General features: G+C 42.6%; 1 protein-coding gene across 5 annotated transcripts in view; it reads left to right on the plus strand.

The window, feature by feature from the left end:
- The window catches only part of RALY (RALY heterogeneous nuclear ribonucleoprotein), a 155,979-nt gene that overhangs the window by 107,538 nt on the left and 25,734 nt on the right, over nucleotides 1–22,707 (plus strand). For all 5 annotated transcript variants that reach the window (XM_083147687.1, XM_083147689.1, XM_083147690.1 and 2 more), the window contains one exon: nucleotides 19,257–19,526. In XM_083147687.1, coding sequence (XP_083003813.1) covers nucleotides 19,271–19,526 — 256 coding nt within the window. In that variant the 5' untranslated portion in view covers nucleotides 19,257–19,270. The remainder of the gene's footprint in view (nucleotides 1–19,256; nucleotides 19,527–22,707) is intronic.

Below are 22,707 nucleotides of genomic sequence, written 5' to 3' on the forward strand. Positions count from 1 at the left end.
TACAAGTATGTCATACTTGCCTACCCTCCCGGAATGGAAAGGTGGGCAAGTCCTCCGAATGCCCCCCAGAGCCCTGCTCCCCAAAGAGCCGCTGGAAAGAAATGCCGAAATTCACAGATCCGTGGGATGGAGCGGGACTAAAATGACGTAAATTGCGTAATTTTGCCTAATTTTAGCCCCACCCCCAACTCGTGGACCCATCAGCCTTGTCCCTGCCACCGGCAAGGAGATTCAGCTGTCCTATCCGAGTTTCTCCCGGTGAGGCAAATTTAAAAGTCGGCAAGTATGAAGTATGTACAATTAAGCCATAAAATAATTAAAACAAATATATGGATTAACAGAGAGTATTTACCAATAAGTGGATATAGCAATTACAAGATATATGTAAAGATCTATGAAGACATGCCTGATAGAAATATTGGTGCATAAAGTAAAAGTTTAATAATTACATATGTCAATGCTAATTTAGTGTAATTCCTTTTATTAGCCATATCAGATATCAGATTAGTGAAATACTATATGAGCTTGTGTATACTGTAATTATCAATCTGTCTATTCATTTCTCCACAAAAATACATGGATCACTACATACAAAACATGTTCACCATGGCAACAGATGAAGCCTGTAGGCCTCACTCCAGCATGGAGATATGGTTACTATGGAAACCCTGAATCAGCCTTATTAGTCTATGTGCCTGATACCGGAGTCTGTGATATTTGTTTATAAGTTGGAATTAGACATAAGGTTAAACTGAACCTTTTAGCTGACAGAAGGAGTCAACTCTTAAATTCTTAAAATGATAGGATCTTCTAATGTTTCAGGCATAGCTATACTGGCAAAAAAAAAAGAAACAGTATCAGAAAACAGTTTGAACAAGAATGCACATTATGTAATACAATTTGTTACAGTCTTCATTTTTACTGGTACTATATGTAGCAGTTGGTATAATATATAATGTGTTTTTTTGTTGTTTGCCTGTTTGGGCCCAATGTAGTATATTTTTTCCTGTCAGGGCCCAATGTATTTTGTTTTCTCTTATTGGGCCAATGTATACCTCTCAAGGTCCAAAGTTGCATTTTTTTCTTCTTTCATCCTGGCCAACGCATGTTATAGATTTCTGTACCATAAGGCAGTCTTGTCCACTCCCCACCTACCACAAAAAAAATAAAGGTACTGCTTTCCTAGCACGGCGCCCGTCTCATTGATTGTTGCCTTAAATTTAAGGTACTTAAGGCATACAATCAATGCGATGGACCCGATTTTTTAATCTCATGGATCTTATGCATCCATAAGATGCATGAGATCCATGAGATCCATGAGATAAAAAATCGTGAGCCCCCAATAACCATTGTTAATGCCACCAGCACTATCAACGCCAACCCGAAGCGTGGCGAGCGCAGCGAGCCCGCAAGGGGCGGCGGTACGCGTCCTCCAACCTTTTCATACCCCCACTATCCACGTCGGCGTGGAGTTGATTTCATATAGTGTGGCGAGCACAGCGAGCCACGAGCCCGAAGCGTTGCGAGCGCAGCGTGCCCCGCGAGGGGACGCAGACTACTTTACATGTATTCCGCGTCCCCTCGCGGGGCTCGCTGCGCTTTCCACGCTTCAGGTTACCGTCAATAGTGGGGTGGCGTTAACAATGGGGGGGGGGGCATTTCACCCATGAGGGGGGGTTAGCAATTAAAATTGGGGTTTTGGGGCCTTTTTACATTGATTCCAATGTAAAAATCTTGTCGATTGCATTGATTGCATCATCTCATGCATCTTATGCCACACAAACACATAAGATGCATGAGATGCTTGCAATGTAAAAATCTCGTCAATCTCGTCGATCGCGTCGATTGCATCATCTCATGCATCTTATGCCGCACAAACACATAAGATGCATGAGATGCTTGAGATATCAGCCCCACACATACAATCTAGATTGTGGGCGCCGTGCTAGGAAAGCAGTACCAAAATAAATCCTATAGTGCAGGGGTGGCCAAACCTGTCTACCTACAGTTCATGTGTTTCAGGCAACCTGTGGATCTATAGTAGGAATGAAAGCAGCAGGTTTGAAAATGTGACAGTTAGCAATGACTACAGCTGTGCACCAGCTAGGTGATCTGGAAAACGTTGATAGATCCCGAGGACCAGTTTGGCCACCGCTGCTATAGTGTATATAAAAATGGTGGTGGGGAGCCTAAACTGGTATTTTCCCTAGTGTCCCATGAGGTGTAAATCCTGCTCTGCCATTATCTCCTGATTGTCCAACAACTGGTCTCAGAGAGGAGGAACTGGAGGAGGGGAAGGGCAACGTGAAGAGGGTTCCCCCCTCCTCTCCTGTGCCTGGAAAGCCTCCTCCCGGTTTATTACTGCCCGCAGATGGCCAGCATACTTTAATGAGTCACCAACTCAGTGCTAGTGGTAGTGCTAATGCTGCTGGATTGGTGACGCTTGATTACGACAGGCTCTGATGCAATATACTAGCTGCACCACCAGTAGTCCTGCGCCTCATTCTCCCGGTCAAAGCAGCAGCAGTAGCAGCAGCAGCAGCTTGTTGGTCTAATACTCATTGGACAGGATGCTGTCAGATTCATTAAGATCTAGCCGCTACTCATTCAGTCATCACCTCCGGCAAGCGCTATCCTTGTTATGGGGTAGATACACCCCTGAATGAGGCTCCCATTATACAGTAGTAAGCTTTAAAAAAACATATGCTCTATATTCGTAGGGACAGCAATGGAGATAGGCGTACAATATACGGCACAGAGCAATATACAAAAAGAATGCATTGCAAGTCACTTTGTCAGGAATGTTTTCTAGTACTGTTAATGTCTCACATTCTTATGTAAGAAACAACCCAGGAACATTAATGTCCTTTAATCCAAAATCTCATTAAGAGCTCATTAAAGAAAAGATAGAAAAAATGTGATCATTAGTGGGAGACAAACGTGTAATGAATAGCATATAAAAATAATCTTAATCATTTGAAGTCTGGACTGAAAGCAGACACAGCATTTACCTCTTGTGCTCGGGATCATGAACCCACTGTGCCGGTCTGATGTCGTACAGCAAAATTAGAGGCTTTAAAGAGAAACCTATGTATTTGGTACAGAGCAATGGAACAAGCTGTAGAGCAAACAAAACATGTATGCACAATGATTTAGGGTCAGATATCTGTACTTATAGAAAGAAAACTCTTGGTCACTAATATGGACCTAAACCATCTTTATGTTAAACTGATGATATGTAATCAGAGTTGAATAATAAGAAAACCAGTCTGATTGATATGTAATTGCTACACATCTTGTTTCTCCGTGTTATGCATAATGCAAATAAGCTGTTGGCGGGGAACATTTTATAGGCTGTTCAATCTCATGTTATCATTCAGAGACAACTGATGAATATACAAGAAATCATGGGCCGTAACAAGAACCACTAACATATACACGCATTTATTCAAATTATGTATAAAGTGAAGGTGAATTCAAAATACATTCAAATACAATATAACACATATACTTACAGTTATCTTATAAATGGAAACATAGAATCTGCCATAGAAAAGAATGTACAATAGTATATATGTGTGTCTAACGTCTGACTGTGTGTCTCTGAAACACCCCCATCTGTTGGCAGCAAGTGATACTACATCTCTCTCTCATACACATGCACAAACAGAGAGGCGATCACAAGGTAGCAGACTAGCTTTTGAAGCATTTGCTTAGAGCGGGCTTACATTATATTATATATATATATATATATATATGTGTGTGTGTGTGTATATATATATATATATATATATATATATATATCTTTATATTTATATATTGATATATTTATATATTTATTAGTGTGTCAGGGACAGCATACTTCCACACGAAGGCAATGTGGAAGAGATCCGTTCCCGGATTTAGAACAGCGGCAGGGCTAGAGAGATCCAGTCCAGGTTTTTTAATATGTTTTGTGAATCACTCTCTGCTGATTAACAGCACCTGTTACTACCTCTTATATGTTTGTCCAGAGAAGGGTGTCATTGCTCCCAACACCTAAAAGAGGCTGGGAGAGAGGTGGGGAACTTGGGAAATACATTAGTTGTTCTCTGGAAAGTCTCCTTACTGATGATCGAGAGTGGCCTTGAGACCAGCTAATGTGGAAGACTGCGCTTAAATGAACAGCTGGGCTTTTTGTGCTTGTCTGAACCTTTGCTAGGTCAGGGAGAGTCTAATAGAGTGAGGGAGCTTGCTCAAGTGAACAGGGGGAAACACAGGGAAAACATTGTATTCACGCATGTGATGCAGTTATTAGGGTAGTTGGGAGAGTGGGAGGACAGGGAGGAGAATGTTACAATATGGCCTAATGCAAGTGATGTTGCATAGTAAGCCAGATATTGGAGGCAGGGGGGCCTAGTAGAGGGAGCAGTCAGGACTGATGACCAACCAGCAGAGCTGGGGAATGGGGGAGATGATGGTGTTGTCAACAGTGATAGACATTTTTTTTTTTGGGGGGGGGGGGGTGGAGTCTCTAGACGGGAAAAAGATGATGAGTTTGATTTTGTCTGTGTTGAGTATGCTGAGCTGGAAGGAGTGTGAGATGCCAGAAGAGGTGATATATAATTGTGTATAATCAGCATAGAGGTGGTAGTGAAGGATGAAGGGGCTTATGAGCCCACCAAGGTTTACAGGGACAAGAGAAAGGGGCCTAAGATAAGACCCTGGTGACCATCAACAGGGAGGATGAAAGGGGTGAGATGGAGCCAATGGTAGACACCATTAATGAGTGGCTTTTTGGGGGTAAGAGGTGAACCAGGCAAGAACAGTGCTAGAGAGTCCAATAGTCTGGAGGGTGTGGAGAAAAAGAGGATGATCCACAGTGTTGAAGGCAGCAGAGAGGTCCAGGAGGGGGCTCAGAAATAAGTGACCTCTGTTACCAGAGAGGTAGCTGGTGAGACTGTTTTATAGCAGCCACTCAAGTAGTTTGGAGGCAAATGTGAGAAGAGAAATTGGGCAGTAGCTATCAGGTGAGGATAGTCAAGGTTCGGTTTATTTTAAGAATAGGTGAGACAAGCGCATGTTTAAATGGCAAGGGAAAGAATATAGTGAAATATAAAGTGATGATTGGATGAAGAGATGAGCAAGGTGAGAACAAGCAGTGGGGGAGAGAGGACGGAGGAGGTAGGAACGTTTGGATTTTAGGGGTCTGGCATAGGGAGGAGAGGATAAGATGAGAGAGATTACATTCTAGTCTGTGGTGGGGTGGAAGAAGCACAAGATGGGAAACCTGGTTGGAAAGGTCAGGAAAGAAAGTGAGAATTCAGGCAGCAAAGTTGTGGAGGAATGGGGAGAACACGTCACGTCTCATGTAGATTATTTTAAATATTCATGTAGCAGTTTAAAGATGCCACACATTAGTCCATTCCTCCGTTTCTAAATCACTATACATTTGGGAGCATCATCTTTTTTCTTATATATTATTTTCTTTTATTACATGATTTACATTTGTTTGCTAGATACTCTCTATGGCAGTACATCTAGAACTCTCTCAACCACCTCTGATTAAAATGGTAAATGATCACACAATGATGCGCCTGCTAAAAAATGTCTGGAGTTATAGATACATTAACCAACTAATTAAAGTGTACTTTGCCATGCTGTTAAGCTTTTTGCAGCTGTTATCTATAACAGTAGTTCATTGCAATTCCATACATGGCAGCGGAAAGGTATGTCCACGTACAAGCACACAGATATGTGCTGTGTACTGCATTTGTGTACCACTCCTCTCAGATTGTAGATACAGTGCAATACAGCATTGCACAGATCAATGGCTCTCATTCATCAGATGAAATCCCATCATTGGGTGATTTAATAAAACATTTCTATTTGCCTCTTGTCAGGAAATGATTTTCATTTAACAAGCCATCAGTTCAGTGAATTTTTTTTATGCTTAATTGATGACTGACATTCAAACTGAGCCCAAAATCTAATCATTTGCCTTCTTTTCTGTTTTGATAAATTGCTTACATTGTAATAGTTTTAATTTTGCTTTCAAAAACAGAACACGGTCGCTCCAAGGTTGTAACATATTCAGGTTAGCAGGAGCTGCGTATATTAAGTGCAGCAGAGCACATCAATTAAAATAACACAAGTTGTGAGTGGATATGGAGAACAATGGATCATTAGAAATAACAAAGGACATATGGTTTTTAATGTTTTATTATGTTTTCAAATACAAAAGGTAACTTACATGTCCAGCTGCAATGTCCACATTTAAAAAGCACAGCTCTCCCTTATTACAGCAATATATTAAAAATGAAAAGAAGTGATGTTGCCCATAGCAACCAATCAGATTCTGTCCTAAAAAAATGATAGACATGGGCAACATCACCTCTTTCATTTTTAGAAGTTTTATTAAATTTAGCCCTTAGGGCAGTGTTTTTCAACCACTGTTCTGTGGCACACTAGTGTGCCTTGAGCTGTTCTCAAGTGTGCCCCCAGATCTAGAGATGCCCAAACTAGTTTACAGACACCATCAGTTTAACTGTTATTTACTAGTCTCTTCTTTTCATGTAAAGGGCCAATGTATTTTATTTTTGTTACCTGTGGGGACCAGTGTGATTGTTTTTTATATGGGGGGGCCAATAGGTTTTTTCTTTTTTTTTCTGTGGGGGCCAATGTGTTTTGCCCTGTGGGGATCTCATGATGTGCCTTGGCAATTTTAAAATCTTATTTAGTGAGCCGCAAGGTAAAAAGGTTGAAAATCATTGCCTTAGGGGGTATTCAATTAAGTGCCTTTTTGTCAAAATTGCGTTTTTTTTGTAATTTTTTTAGCCAGGATTTGTGGGTAGTAACCGTCGGTTTTCTGGCAGTGTCAGGAAAAATGCAGGCATGCCCACGCCTTTAAAGGGAAGTTATGTGACGTCACCATCATTTGATGGTGAGTGGCTGCATAGCAATTTGCAGGATTGCGCAAGGCGGTATTTCACTCTGGCTGGGTGGCATATTCCTGCAGCGCTTTGCAATTTCAAAGAGCAGCGATCAGGTCTGAATAACGCCGAAAGGGGCAGATGTATTAAGCCTTAACAAGAGACAAATAAAGGGTGATAAAAAAAGAGATAAATGTCCAGCCAATCACATCCCAAGTGCCATGTTAATCACATCCCAAGTGCCATGTTACAGGCTGTGTTTGAAAAAAGTCAGTAAGGAGCTGATTGGCTGGACGTTTATCTCTCCTTAGGACCCTTGCATTTATCTCTTGTTAAGGATTAATACATCTGCCCCATAGTAACCAGACTGACATTCTAAAATCTGCACTACAAAAATGACAGATAACCATATGTTTGTTGGGGTATGGATCATTTGGTTGACCATAATTTGGTCGACAGTCATTAGTTCGACACCACTAGGTCGACATACTGAAAGGTCGACATGGGTCTAGGTTGACAGGTCATTAGGATGACCCAAGCATTAGGTCAACATGGGCTAGGTTGACAGTCAAAAGGTCGACATGGGGTTTTTCACCGTTTTTTTACCCAAATGTCGACACAGTCAACATGGACACAGGATAAAGTGCACCTCTTTGCTCGTCATGCTTCGGTCTTGGTGCTTTGCTACACTAGGCACACTATTTAGTCTCCCATCACGCCCTAGTGGATGGTAGGGCATGAAATACCACCTGTCGGCACGTCGGGTCAAAAAACAGTGAGAAACCCCATGTCGACCTTTTAACTGTTGACCTATCCCATGTCAACCTAATGCTTGTGTCAACCTTGTCCCATGTCAACCTAGATCCATGTCGACCTTTCAGCATGTCAACATAGTGGTGTCGACCTCAAGTTTGTGGACCTAATGACCGTTTACTGTTGGTTGCTAGGAACCACACCCAATGTGCCCCAGTTTTCAGGAACATTGCATAGTGTCTACACAGGATAATGCATGAACATGTGCAGTAACACCTCAGCTCCAGCTTATGGATACTTTGATCAAAAATGAAATAGCTATTACTGTAAGTAATAAAATTGCAGATGTAGCTCTTGCACACTGTCATTGTAGCAACAAAGTAGCCTGTGGAGTACAAAGTCGGAGATACGTACTGGGGGTAACTGCAACAAAATTTTCATACAAAGGGCCTAATTCTTTGGACCTTATTCTAGATCACTCTTTCTGACAAAATCCGTCTTAGATGGACAAAACCATGTGCACTGCAGGGGGGGGGGGAGATGTAACATGTGCAGAGAGAATTAGATTACTTCAAAGTAAGATCTATATTGCAGTGTGAAAATAAAGCAACCAGTACTTACCCTGCACAGAAACAAAATAACTCACCCAAATCTAATTCTCTCTGCACATTTTACATCTGCCCCCCTGCAGTGCACATGGTTTTGTCCATCTAAAGCCCCGTACACACGGGGGAGATATATTGCTCAGCCATATATGGCTGAGCAATATATGGCTGAGCAATATATTGCTCAGTTTCTCCTTTTCATCAGCGAACAGAGATGGTCACTGATGAAAAAGAAATTGCCGGGGGGAGCCCGGCCAGTGCCAGATTAAGGTCTAAATGGGCCTGGAGCTGAAAATTATCAAGGGCCTATTATGCTCAATAATAGGGGTTGTGGTCAGCACCTAATAATGTGGGGGCGTGACCAGTGTTCTGGTTGGGTGGTCTGCTCATGGGTGTGTCTCTTTGTGTAAATACTTTCAACTAATTATATATGTCTGGAAAAGGCAGGGGGCTGGCTTGGGAAAAATATTGGCGGGTGCCCTCCAAAGGTGCACCCGCAGGATGCCGATGTCCTAAGATACTTTCGGGGTGAGGCGGCACTCCAGTCATAAAAAAACAACATTTCAGCACCTTTTATGTGGTCACCTAAGTTTACCACACCATATACCAATTATGCAACACAATAGTAACTCCCTTATACTGTACTTGCCTCTTACACATTATGCCACATGGAATGAGCCAAAATTCACACCGACTGAGCCAAAAGTCACACTAAGGCATATGGATTGATTCAAAATTCACATTATGCCACACACAGATTAAAGCAAAATTCACATTTTGCCACATGGATTGAGCCAAAATACACACTATACCAAACGGATTGAGCAATAATGCACAATATGCTTCATAAACAGGGGCATTGTGCGCCAAAGGGGCACATTAAAGATTTACACCATAATGCCCATTACATTTTAAGCCACACACCATAATGTCCATTACGGATTATGCCAAACACCATAAGGCCTATTAAAAATTATGCTACATAAGTGCTGCTTACCTACATGCTCATTGCCAGGGTTTCCATGCTCATTGCCAGGGGTTCCATGCTCATTGCCAATGTGGGATTAAATGCTCATTGCCAAGGGGGGACAGCGCCGCCAGGCAGATATGACAGCCATTGACAGCTGGGCAGAGAGCAGGGGGCTGCCCGGCTGTATTCAGAGCACTGCAGGTCCCAGCTATTTGAAATAATACCCCTTTCACACCAGAAAATGCAGGGACTTACCTGGGAATATGGTCCCAGGATCATGCAGGGACATTCCCAGGCTGGCTCCTTTTACACTAGTCCCTGCACTTTCTGGTGTGAGGGGGAGAGAAAATCACCCCCTTTAACTAACCAGTTGTATCTTCGGAACCAACTGACCCATTTACATAAGACCAGTATCATATTGAAGAACTTTTGAGTGGGCTCCAAATGATTTTGGGCCCATGAAACTGGGCCATTTGCTTCCAGAGAAACCTGCCCTCAAACAACATGAACAGCAATGAAATTACATTTCAGAAATGAAAAAAATTGATTTACCCGCAATATCTCTGGAACCAATGAACCCATATTGACCAGCCTGGTATCAGATTGAAAACTGAGATCAACCTCGAGCTTTTGTGATGCCGTAGGTGGAACTGGCAGCCGTTGGAACCAGGTGGGGGTCAGAATTAGCGGGTCCCATGTTATCCTATGGGGAATACATTCCAGCTTTGCCTGGCGGTATCTCCGGTTCCGGGAGGGCTAACGACGCGGGGACAGGCTCGTTGGAAAGCCCCAGCCCTCAGCTACAAAATGGGCCTATTTGGAGAGTGGGCCTGGAGCTGTAGCTCCATCAGGCCCATTGTTAATCCGGCCCTGAGCCCGGCAGTGGAAATCAGCTCGTCGCAGGAGCATGTTCCTGCGACCAGCGATCATTACAGGGGTAAAAATGGGAGCGCGGACCCGGCGATATATTGCCGGTGCACACTCCCATCGTGGGCAATATGGTCGCTTAGCGACCATATTTCCCGCGATACTACACAAAATCGGCCCCTTGTGTACGCACCTTGTGAAGGATGTTGTCAGAAAGAGTGAACTAGAATAAGGCCCTTTGTGCTCGGTCCCCGGCATATTTGCACTGGGGACCGATGTTTGCTCTCTGCGCATACGCAAATTCGCATATGCACATGTGCTGGGAAAGCCAATGCTTGCAAATAAAAAATAGGCAAAGCCCCTCTCAGCAGGATCGCTTAGCACGGTGCATTGTGGTGTACATCATGTGTGCACCGCAATGTGTGCTGAGCGATAATGCTTAAGTACGTAGCACAGCAAGAGCTGGGTCGCCCTATGTGTACAGAGCTTTAGACAGTATGTGCAATAATTTAGGCGTGAGTAAGTTCAGTAAAAAGTATTAGCAGGAAACAGAATATACAACAAAAATGAAAATCCTGTATGTTATACAGATAGATGTTATACAGATAGTGATGCATGGTTTGTGTCTGCTGTGTCTCCACAATGGCCTCGCACAGCAGCTAGACCCCAGCTGGGGAATTCACTTCACTCATTTAGACTGACACACATTACCTAGCAAACCATGCCAAACTATACAAAAGGCTCTATGCCTAAAATCCACACTAATTTAATACAGCAATTACCTAGGCTAAATTAATTCACAAGCGTGTTTTTGTAACATCAATTAATTCAACACAGGTTTCTGCCATAGTAAATTAAGTGTGAAGCCTGAGAGAGCATGTTGTACATGATAGAAATGTCATGTTGGAGAGGGGACTGACCTACAGTAAGTTACAGATCATATTATCTAATCAGTCACAACACAGTTTTTATTAATTATTGCCAATTATTTATATAACACACACACATATTCTGCAGTGCTTTACAGAGAATATTTGAACACACACACATCAGCCCTTGCACAATCCATATTCCCTACCACATGTACACGCACACACACATTCATGCTAAGGTTAAATTATGTTGTAAGCCAATTAACCTACCAGTATATTTTTGGATTGTGGGAGGAAACCGGAGTACCCGGAGGAGCACAGGGAGAATATACACACTCAACACAGTTAGGACTATGGTGAAAATGTAACCCATGACCTCAGCGCTGTGAGGCAGTAATGCTAACCACAGTAATTGATAAGTTAATGCAACTGGGATGTTACTACAATAATACTGTAACTGCTGTAACTTCTACAAAAAAGGCAAAGTAACAGAGTTTTTGCACACAAAACAAATAATATTATTTAACTCAATCGATTTTGCCACTTTCAGACAGGTTACTGGGAAGTCTAGAAAGATGGTACATTCACGCTCAGTCTCAGCACAGTGACCCTTTCATTTGCTTTCACATACTGTACACAGAACATTCCATTTGTGTGTGAATGGTACAGTACAAGTTACTTGGTGGGTTTTCCCCTCAATGACCAGGCCAATATTTTTTAAGTATGGGTTGTCTGCAGGGCAACCATCAGGGGGCTGTGGGGATAACTGTCCTGGACCCGGCCTGGGCCGCTCTGTCCCCACAGCCCGCATGGCCGCCAGCGCGCCCCGTTCACTCCACAGCCGCACTTCCCTTAGCAGGTTGTCTGGCCGTGGCCATCCATTTCCCCACAACAGCGTCAGGCTGCGGATGTCCAAACAGGCAGTACAGCGGGCACCAGGCCAGCCGAGAGCGCCCACACAAAGCCCCCACCGCACAACGTGACGTATTGTGTGGGGAGCCCTGCGTGCAGCCTTGCAGGGAGGGAGGTAACATTGTATGGCCGCCTGCCTCCCGGCCCATGTTAAAGCAAAATGTACAGAAGTCAGGACTAAATAATATTTGTAATACACCAGGGACTGAGCCCTGCCTATTTTGTCAGTCCTGGGCCCAACAATTTCTGATGGCAGCCCTTGTTGTCTGTGTTATCGACTACTAGTAATAGTGAGCAAAATGCACACATTGTTTCTCTATGGAGATGTGGCTATCATTCAGTTACATACTGGAATAAACTATTTATTTACTACATTGGGAAATCATTTCACAATTGTAGATGGGGAATGGGGGTGGTAAATAGATCATTTTAAGATTTTTCTATTGTATTGCTTTGGCCTTTTACACACAGGTGCACACAGTGACTGCAGTGCAAAACAGAATACTTGCACAGTGAGGCTATATTTACTCAAAGGTTTATTATTATTATTATTATTATTATTATTGATTTTATACTGGATTTTTTGCAGCATGCCCACTAGTTTGGTCAGGTTTAGCGACTGTGCCTGGCCAATCCCTCCCATTCTGAGCATTCTCCCATTCAGAGAACCAAGACTCCCTCCTTCTTCCCTACCATCCTCTAATCTGCTTTCTCCCATACAAAGGACCAAGACACCACCTTTGTTCCCTATACTCTTCTACTCTCTGTTCTCTACTGTTCAGAGGACAAGGCCCATCTCCTTCTTCCTTTCGACCTTGTAGCCTTCCTTTCCTTTGACTTTGCCGCCCTCTATTTTATTGCCTCCCGTTTAGATAAACTGAGAGATTGTCCTAATGGGAAGTTCATGTTTTGGGAGGAACGAGATGTACTGATGCTATTGTGGGGGATGTTGTGTAGCATATAGGGAGCATGTAGTGTAGCGCATAGGGAATGCAGTGCAGTGATTTAGAGCAGCATGTAAGGGGATGAAGTATAGCAATGCATTGCAGCGTACAGGGGGAGGTAGTGTAGCCATGTAGTGTAGTATATAGGGGATGTAGAATAGCAATGTAGGGCAGCATATAGGCGGATGTAGTGTGGTGATGTAGTGCAGCATATAGTGGGTTGTAGTGTCAAGTAATGCAGTGTACATGGGGATGTAGTGTGGTGATGTAATACATTATATATACTAAAGCGCAGTGATGTAGTGCAGCATATAGGGGCATGTAGTGTGATACAGTGCAGAGTACAGGGGGATTTAGGAGGTTATTATGGTTGATTCACCTTGCTATTGGTGGTATACCGGCACACCATTCGCATGGCACGTACGTTCGCACAGCATGCAAATAAATGTTTAACATACACATCCATTCGCAGCCTGCAGGAGAACACCCACATCATTCAATGGTCGCTCAGAGCAACCTTAGATCAGAATGTACATTCTGAGGGAATAGGGCGGGCATCTGGTGATGTCCGCTGTCTGCCACCGCACCTGCGTTATCTGTCCATTAGCATGAGAACACCCAGCATTTTCATAGGAATGCCCAAGAAACACTGGGCGTTCCCATATGGCACAGGCACTCAATGGGGGGGGGGGGGAGAAGGGGCTAAAATCATATTTTTGAACCAATGCCTACCTCTCGCTAGTTCCACCACTGACGCTAGGAACTTAATAAAATGATTTTGGGTACCTCATTCAAATTCACAGGACACCAGTTTATGGGCCAGATGTATCAAGCTTCAAAAGTGATAAAGTGGACAGTGATATACAAGCAGCCAATCAGCTCGTACCTGTTATTTTTCAAACCCAGCATGTGGCATGGCAGGTAGGAGCTGATTGACTGGCTGTTTATCACTCTACGTTTTATCACTTTTGAAGCTTGATACATCTGGCCCTATATCTGTTACTTTGAAATGGCAAAATTTTGCAGAGTGATTAAAACAGGTCAGGATGTATCCATGCTACATTGGAATTTAAACAAACTGGAGGTGTAGCCAGATAAATGGAAAATGCAATTCAGTGTTGACAAATGTAAGATTGTGCATCAGTGTGCTAGCTACAATCTTAATGGGGTAGAGTTAGGAACATCAGAAATGGAAATGCCAAGCAGCAGCAAATAAGGCCAATAGGATACTAGTGTGTATAAAAAGGGGTATAGAATCAAGGGACGACACTGTTATTGTGCCACTTTTTAAGGCACTTCTTAGGCCCCATTTTAAGTTTGGAGTACAGTTCCGGGCCCCACACTACAAAAAAGACATTCTTGAACTGGAGAAGGTTCAGTGAAGGGCAACTAAGCTAATTAATTAATCTACTACTTTCTGGCCTACCTGTAAAACACCTCTCTCTACTCCAATCTATCCTCTACGTCTCCCATCTCATCTTCCTCTCCAAACGTACAAATGTCCACCTCCCCTCTCTTACAAGCCCTGCACTGGCTCCCCTTTCCCTTCAGAATACAATTCAAGCTCCTTACGCTCACTTACAAAGCCATCACCCATTCTTCTCCCTCCTACATATCTGACCTTGTCTCCCTTTAAACTCCCACCTGCCATCTCCGCTCCACAATTGCACGTTGCCTCTCCTTCAAACTGGTTTCTTCCTCCCATTCCCACCTCCAGGACTTTGGCCATTGTGCATCGCATCTCTGGAATTCTCTACCCCTCCCTATTAGACTTGCCACTTCCCTACAAAACTTTAAACGGCACTCAAGACCCACTTCTTCATTAAATCCAACCATTTCTTATCCTAACCCTATGTTTATGTTTGCTTCTAACCCAGCTGTGTCACCCCAGTTTGTCTGCCCCATACTTTTAGAATGTAAGCTCTAATGAGCAGGGCCGTCTCTCCACGTGTGCTTTACTTAGAATATATCTCTGCCACTGTTATAATTGCATCAGTGTCCGCTGTTGCAACTGTCTTTTTTATTTACCATGTACTTGTCCTAATTTGCATTTGTACTGCAAATCACAATCTTTATTGTATTGTTCTTTGCTCATCTATGTATTGTCAGGCGCTGCAGAACCCTTGTGGCACCATATAAATAAACAATAATATTAATAATAATAATAATGAAGAACATGTGTTATGATTAGCCAAACTAGGAATGTTTACACTTGAAAAAAAAAAAGATGTTAAAGAGGAGACATGCTTAACATGTATAAAAAGTTCCTTATATAGCCCCTTAATCTGTCAAGCAACCTCTTTTCCCTAAGGTTGATGACCAAGACATGAGGGCATCCACTTAAACTAGATGAGAGGAGGTTTCATACCATTATAAGGAAGGGGTTCTTCATGGTGAGGGCAGTAAAGGTGTGGAACTCACTGCCAGTTGAGGTGGTGATGGACAAGTACTTGATGGATATTAACATTCATGGCTATAATCAGCAATTTATGGTCTAGTAGGGGGATCAGTGGGTTAAATGAAGCCAAAATTTACAATCCTGGGGGGAGAATCACATCTAGGCTTTAGTATAATGAGTCTAGTTATGGAGGTTGTACTTGATGTACCCGTATGGTCCTGACTGTTTCTGTTTATACTATATCCCCAGGCCATACAGGGAGGCTGTAATCTCCCAGTCTCCCTGGTCACAGGTGTCCGAAATGCCCCCACCATGCAGGACACCTCACAGATGTGGATGGACAGAAGGCGCATTACAACCTCCAGAGTGTCAGAGATTGCTGCATAGAGCTGGTCTAGTCTGCAGTTCCGGGGGCCAGGCATTTCTGGTTTTTACCCAATCCCCTGTTGAACAAACTGGGCGAAATGTAATAGGGTGCGATTTTTTAGACTAAAAAAAAATCGCACCAAATCGCACCTTTAAAAATCGCGTTTTTTGCCGCGAATTCGCATATGTAATGAGATGCGAATTAGCGGCAAAAAAATGCGATTTGCCGCGATTTGCCGCGATTTTTAGTCATGAAAATGTGCGCATTTTCAGTCATGAAAATGTGCGCATTTTTATAAATGCGCTTTTGTGCAAAAAAAAAAGTTAAAAAAAAAACGGCGTGGGGTCCCCCCTCCTAAGCATAACCAGCCCCGGGCTCATTGAGCCGGACCTGGTTCCAAAAATACGGGGGAACAAAAAGCATAGGGGTCCCCCGTATTTCTGAAACCAGCCCCGGACTCTTGGACCGGTCCTGGTTCCAAAAATACGGGGGACAAAAAATCTGGGGGTCCCCCGTATTTTGAAACCAGCACCGGGCTCCAACAGCCCGCGGTGTCATGCCACAGCCGGGGGACACTTTTTATACAAGGTCCCCCGGCCAAAACATGAGCACCGTGGCTGGTCAGCCTTGGACGGGGTACCTGGAGGAGTGGGGACCCCCCCAATAAAGGGGTCCCCCCCCCCCAGGCTTCACCCGTCCAGGGCTGAAGCCCGGGGCTGTCACCGGCGTCCGTGGCCAGTGGACGCCGGCCTGATAGGGTTAAATTCATCATACATATCATTACATTGCTTTTTACCGGCGAACTACAAGTGCCAGCAGACCTCCCCCGCATGCTGGGACTTGGAGAACCACAAGTCCCAGCATGCGGGGCATTAATGGGCCCGCTGGGACTTGTAGTCCACCTGTAAAAAGAATGTTTATAAAAAACACACACACAGAGAAGTACAAGTTTATTACACACACACACCTCAATTTTACACAGCGTTACTTACCATTCCTGGATCCAGCGCTGGTCTGGCTGCTTTACAGCCGGCTCCCCCCGAACTGACAGGCAGCGGGGAGAAGCGGCTGTCTCCGTCGCTTCTAACAGCCTCTGTAGCGCTGTCCGAGTGCTACAGAGGCTGAGAGCGTGATTGGCTGAGCTACAGTATGCGTCTCCATGGAGACGCATAGCTCAGCCAATCAGGACTGAGCTATGCGTCTCCATGGAGACGCATACTGTAGCTCAGCCAATCACGCTCTCAGCCTCTGTAGCACTCGGACAGCGCTACAGAGGCTGTTAGAAGCGACGGAGACAGCCGCTTCTCCCCGCTGCCTGTCAGTTCGGGGGGAGCCGGCTGTAAAGCAGCCAGACCAGCGCTGGATCCAGGAATGGTAAGTAACGCTGTGTAAAATTGAGGTGTGTGTGTGTAATAAACTTGTACTTCTCTGTGTGTGTGTTTTTTATAAACATTCTTTTTACAGGTGGACTACAAGTCCCAGCGGGCCCATTAATGCCCCGCATGCTGGGACTTGTGGTTCTCCAAGTCCCAGCATGCGGGGGAGGTCTGCTGGCACTTGTAGTTCGCCGGTAAAAAGCAATGTAATGATATGTATGATGAATTTAACCCTATCAGGCCGGCGTCCACTGGCCACGGACGCCGGTGACAGCCCCGGGCTTCAGCCCTGGACGGGTGAAGCCTGGGGGGGGGGGACCCCTTTATTGGGGGGGTCCCCACTCCTCCAGGTACCCCGTCCAAGGCTGACCAGCCACGGTGCTCATGTTTTGGCCGGGGGACCTTGTATAAAAAGTGTCCCCCGGCTGTGGCATGACACCGCGGGCTGTTGGAGCCCGGTGCTGGTTTCAAAATACGGGGGACCCCCAGATTTTTTGTCCCCCGTATTTTTGGAACCAGGACCGGTCCAAGAGTCCGGGGCTGGTTTCAGAAATACGGGGGACCCCTATGCTTTTTGTCCCCCCGTATTTTTGGAACCAGGTCCGGCTCAATGAGCCCGGGGCTGGTTATGCTTAGGAGGGGGGACCCCACGCCATTTTTTTTTTATAAAAACACTTTTACACATTTTTATTAACAGAACCATGCACAGATCTCAATGATCTGTGCATGGTTCTGTCAAAATCGCCTGTCAGAACCTGGTCTATTTTTTTTGCGATTTTTGGTAACATTGACCAAAAATCGCACCCTATTACATTTGCGAGTTGTATACTTTATAATGGGAAAACATCTGGATGCGAATTGAAATGTGACTAAAAATCGCACTTAGAAAAGTGCGATTTCGCGGTAAAAAGTGCGATTTTTTACCGCGATTTTCAACCTATTAAATGTGCGATTTTCGGAAAATGTGCGATTTCGGCCGTTTTTGACCAAAAATCGCACATGTCTAACAAATCACACCCTATTACATTTCGCCCACTGTGTTAGTATATCTAAGATGGCACTTTACAGCATGACCCATGCCAGGAGGGACACAATGCTCTGTTCCTGAACTTTTCCCTTAATTTATGATAACCATTACCTGCTTTGAACAGGTCATTTGATAAGAAAAGTGATTCACCACAGGTGATGGCAATCATTAATTAAGAAAGAAGTCCAGGAATAAAGCAATGTGTCCCTCCTGGAGAGGGTCATGTTGGGAGGTATGTTATAGCACAATTTTCTGATAAGCAGAACACGATTTTCTAAAGTGTGACAAGCACAATATTCTAAAGTGGGGTAGAATCAGGTCAGCATCCACATCCACATCAGATCCTGGTGCTTCTTTTCTAAAAGCACCACATGAATGCCTGTACCTGTTTGTAGCTATGCAGAACAGCAGTGAATGGGACCCACCTTCCAGTCGTTTGATGCTATAGATCAAAGCTGTCCCATATGGTTTGAAGGCATAGAGTCCTCAATTAGGGACTGTGCTGCCTAAGTTGGGATAAGCTTATATGTGTATGCAAGGGGGAATGCTGTTCCGCTGTCACACCATATTGATTTTGTTTCAGAAGCATGTAGTTTAGCATTGTGACAGTGGAATTTGTAGGACATTGGAGCAGCATCTCCTGTTCACTTCTATTCTTCAGTAGTACATTGTGTACCTCATCAAAGCTGAACATATAAATACATATTGTGCTCTTCAATTCCACATTTCAGTTATATAGAATGTATTACATACTTAAATTGGGATGATAATTGATTTCTCTTTTTTTATCTGATCTAACCCATTGTTGGTGAGGACATATTTGGACACCAGCATTTAAAAACTACAGGACATGACTCCTTTACTTAAATAAAATCTTTATTACATTGTTAAAAGTAGATGTCATTTCAGGTAACGTTCATTGCATAGTCTTCTTGCAAACCATTGCTTTTTCATTTTAGATTCCTTCTGTGGTTTTGAACCATTGTTTATTGCCAGGGGTATGTCACAAAGCTGCTTTCTAAACAGAATTGTATCCAGTACAAAAGGACACAGCAGTGCTGTGTTGTACACAAGGGAAAATAAATGAAGCAATTTCCCCTAATATAAATACATAGAAATAAAACAAACAAAGCCCAGAGAAAGCAAGAAAGCATGTGCAATTTAATAAATCAGCCATCTGAAGATAGTAAACATATTTAACCATTTCTACATTGTCTGTGTAAGCTGACACATTATCCCCTCCTCTGTTTCCAGCATCAGGGGGGAAGATGTCCCTGAAAGCCTCTACCAGCAATATCACCAACAAAAATGATCCCAAGTCTTTGAATTCCCGAGTCTTCATTGGTAACCTAAATACAGCAGTGGTGAAAAAGAGCGACGTCGAGTCCATCTTCTCTAAATATGGCCGCGTTGTTGGCTGCTCAGTGCACAAGGGATATGCTTTCGTACAGTACCTGAATGAGAGACACGCACGGGGTGCTGTCCTTGGGGAGAATGGACGAGTACTGGCAGGGCAGACATTGGGTAAGTAAGCAACTGCTCCAACTAAAGGTGCCCATACACAGTGTGTTTTGCGGGTGAAAATTGATACGCACTCCTGGTGTTCAAATGATCGCACCATGTATGGTTACCTTCAGCAAATATCACTGCACTTTTTATAGTTTATTTATATAAAGCAGTATATTCCTGTTGATTCAAAAACATTTTGTGTACATATTAGATGGAAATATTTTGCTTATCTTTCAAATTTAAATAATTCTGTCTAAATGGGTGTCTACACGGGCCGATCCAGCATCCGCCGATACGTATTGAATATCGCTGGCTGTTGAGACCTGGCGGGGTACCGGCATCAACTGGCAGGGAGGAAGGGACGACCCATTGGTGGGAGCAGGGGCCCATGCTGCATTCTCGTTATGAGAAAGTAGTGTGTGCTGCACAGTCTTTTTCTACATTTGATTCCGCTGCCGCGGGGCCCCACATCGGGATCGGGTGTTGCATAGCACAGTGCAATTTGTACTAAATGCTAGGCGATTTTGACAATATAGCCAAACTCGATAGTGCTAATTGCACCGTGTGGACAAACCATTAGTTTCGTTAGTGTAAAACAAATCAGATTAAACCAGTAACAAAAGCTGGGTATATAGTTGTAATTTTCATTTGTGTAATTATGATGTGTGATAATCATCAATGGAGAGAAATCATGTTCTGCGTAAACTGTTTATTCCTGTGGGACCACATACACATGTATTGAATTCCCGTGTATCCTTGTTTCCAAAGGATCATCCCTTTTATCCATACCAAAAAGTTTTTTTCACACCAAATTAAATGATAACTGGTAAATGGTAGAGACTTCTATAAATAGGTTACATCATTTGACATAAAAGGAAGTATGCAGTGTATTTTGTGGCCTCAGACTACAATTTGCATGGTCTTGGAATTCATTTTAAAATAAAATACAGTAGATCTATTAATGTGACTTCAGATTTAGCAGTTGGTCCTATATGAATCGGTTGCTTGTACTGTAGATCATTCAATTTATTCCATTATTAACCCACAATCGCCTAATATGAAAATAATGAACAAGTGTCCACTCCTGTAGGTATGTCTAGGATTAGCAACATGACCCTCTCCAGGAGGGACACAATGTTCTGCTCCTGCACTTTCTTCTTAATGTATAATTACCATCACCTGTGTTGAACAGTTTACTTGATAAGAAAGGTGCTTCAACACAGGTGATGGCAAGTATACATTAAGAGGAAAGTGCAGGAGCAGAGCAATGTGTCCCTCCTGGAGAGGGTCATGTTGGGAGGTATGGTTTAGTTTTGGCTAAAACAATACATTTGAATTTGCTTTGAAATCAGAATGAAAACTCAAATTTACTAAAATTTCACAATGAACTGTGCTTTAATAAATGTATTAAAAAATAAAAGTTAAATAATTAATACAATTAATTAACTATTGAGTCTCATATCTTAGCAAACACTTAATTGAGCATTGGGTAGAAAGAAAGTACTCTCTTTTTAGTTGGGGCACTCTTGTTTAAGAAAAATAAATATTTTTATTTTAATTGTATCAATATAATCAGTATACAATAATGGTGTCCTGATGTATCCATTTTGCTAGGTAGAAAAAAAGTGGGGAGTGATTCCCCAAAAAATGGATAAATCTAAAAAGTAACTTTTATTAAAGCGTGTTAATAAATTAGAGGACATATATACACTTAAACACAAAGACAAACAGGCAAACAAAAATGTGCAATCATCTGCATGTTCAGTGTAGTTACGCAAAGCATACTGGTAACAAGGGTTGTGTTTTCACACCAAACTGTGGGTAGTTTTGTCTGGGTTGAAATTACACTCCAATGTATAGAACATGGATATATCAATTAATCAATTATCTCTAATAGAAAATACATGGAGGATAGAGAATTGCAGGTGTGTGCCTTGCAAATACATTTTATTTAACAGTGTTGGTAATCACTGGTCAAAATTAATCCAATGTTCCAATCAGTAACTCATAGACAAAAGAGGTCCACTACACACACTAGTAGTAGATCAAATCAATTATTTACATTAATTACCCTCAAGAAAAAACACAGTGTGCACATTGACAGTTTCTTAGGTAATTCACTAAGCAGTATGTATTGTCTTATAAAATGTACATTTTCTTAAACCTTAGGCCAGCGAAAATATAAGTGATTAACTATAATTATAACACTATCCTTTGTCTTGTATACAATTTTTGACACTATAATGTGTCGAAGGTATGCAGCCTACGTAAGTCTCAGCTCTTTGCAATTTAGTATTCAGTTAGTACCCAGCAGTTATAATGTATCAGTTGGAAAATAGAGTGATTCTCAAAGCTTTGCTTTGAAGGGATAGGTGGAAGGAAAAGTCTCCTTTAACGTATCTGAGCTAGATTGCTGCTGCCACACTTTGAATACCATGTGCATAAGTAGGTTTATGGGTTTTCAGACTGTGGTCAAGCTTTAATAAAAGTTACATTTTAGTTACATTTTAGATTTATCCATTTTTCTGGGAATCACTCTCCACTTTTTTCTGCCTAGCAAGAGCCATTAGGATACATCAGGGTATATAAGGGACACCTTTATTGTATACTGATTCTATTGATGCGATTAAAAGAAAAAAAACATTTTTTTCAAGAGTGCCCCAACAAAAAAACTGTACTTTTCTTTCTACCCAATACATATATTTTTGACTCTCTGGGTGCACCTCCACAACCTGTGAGCTATTTTAAGGCAAAATAGACTTACTATGACTGCTTTATAGTGGACTTAAATTGTTTCTTAATATTTACATTTATCTACCACACTTGTGCACTGGTCTTCCCCATCCACCTATCCCTCTATCATTAGTTAATTGAGCATAGAAGATATTTGAAGAAAAACCATTTCAACAACAAAAATTTTAGCAAATATACTTTTTATATAGAGGTAGAGTAACCCTTATCCAAAATGCTCAGGACCAAAAGCATTTTGGATAATGGATTTTTCTGTAGTTTGGTAATATGTTTATTTTTCTTGAGGACGGGACCCACGGGTGAACACAAAATGCATTTATGTTGTATAAACATATCAAACACATCAAATATGTACAAATATATCTTATTTGTGCATTAAACAAGGTTTCAAACCATGAAACAATGTTTGTGTACTACCTCGGGCACTAAGTTTGAATGCTTAGAA

The sequence above is a fragment of the Crinia signifera genome, chromosome 6 (assembly GCF_055691185.1).
Source record: "Crinia signifera chromosome 6, ASM5569118v1, whole genome shotgun sequence".
NCBI classification, from domain to species: Eukaryota; Metazoa; Chordata; class Amphibia; order Anura; family Myobatrachidae; genus Crinia; species Crinia signifera.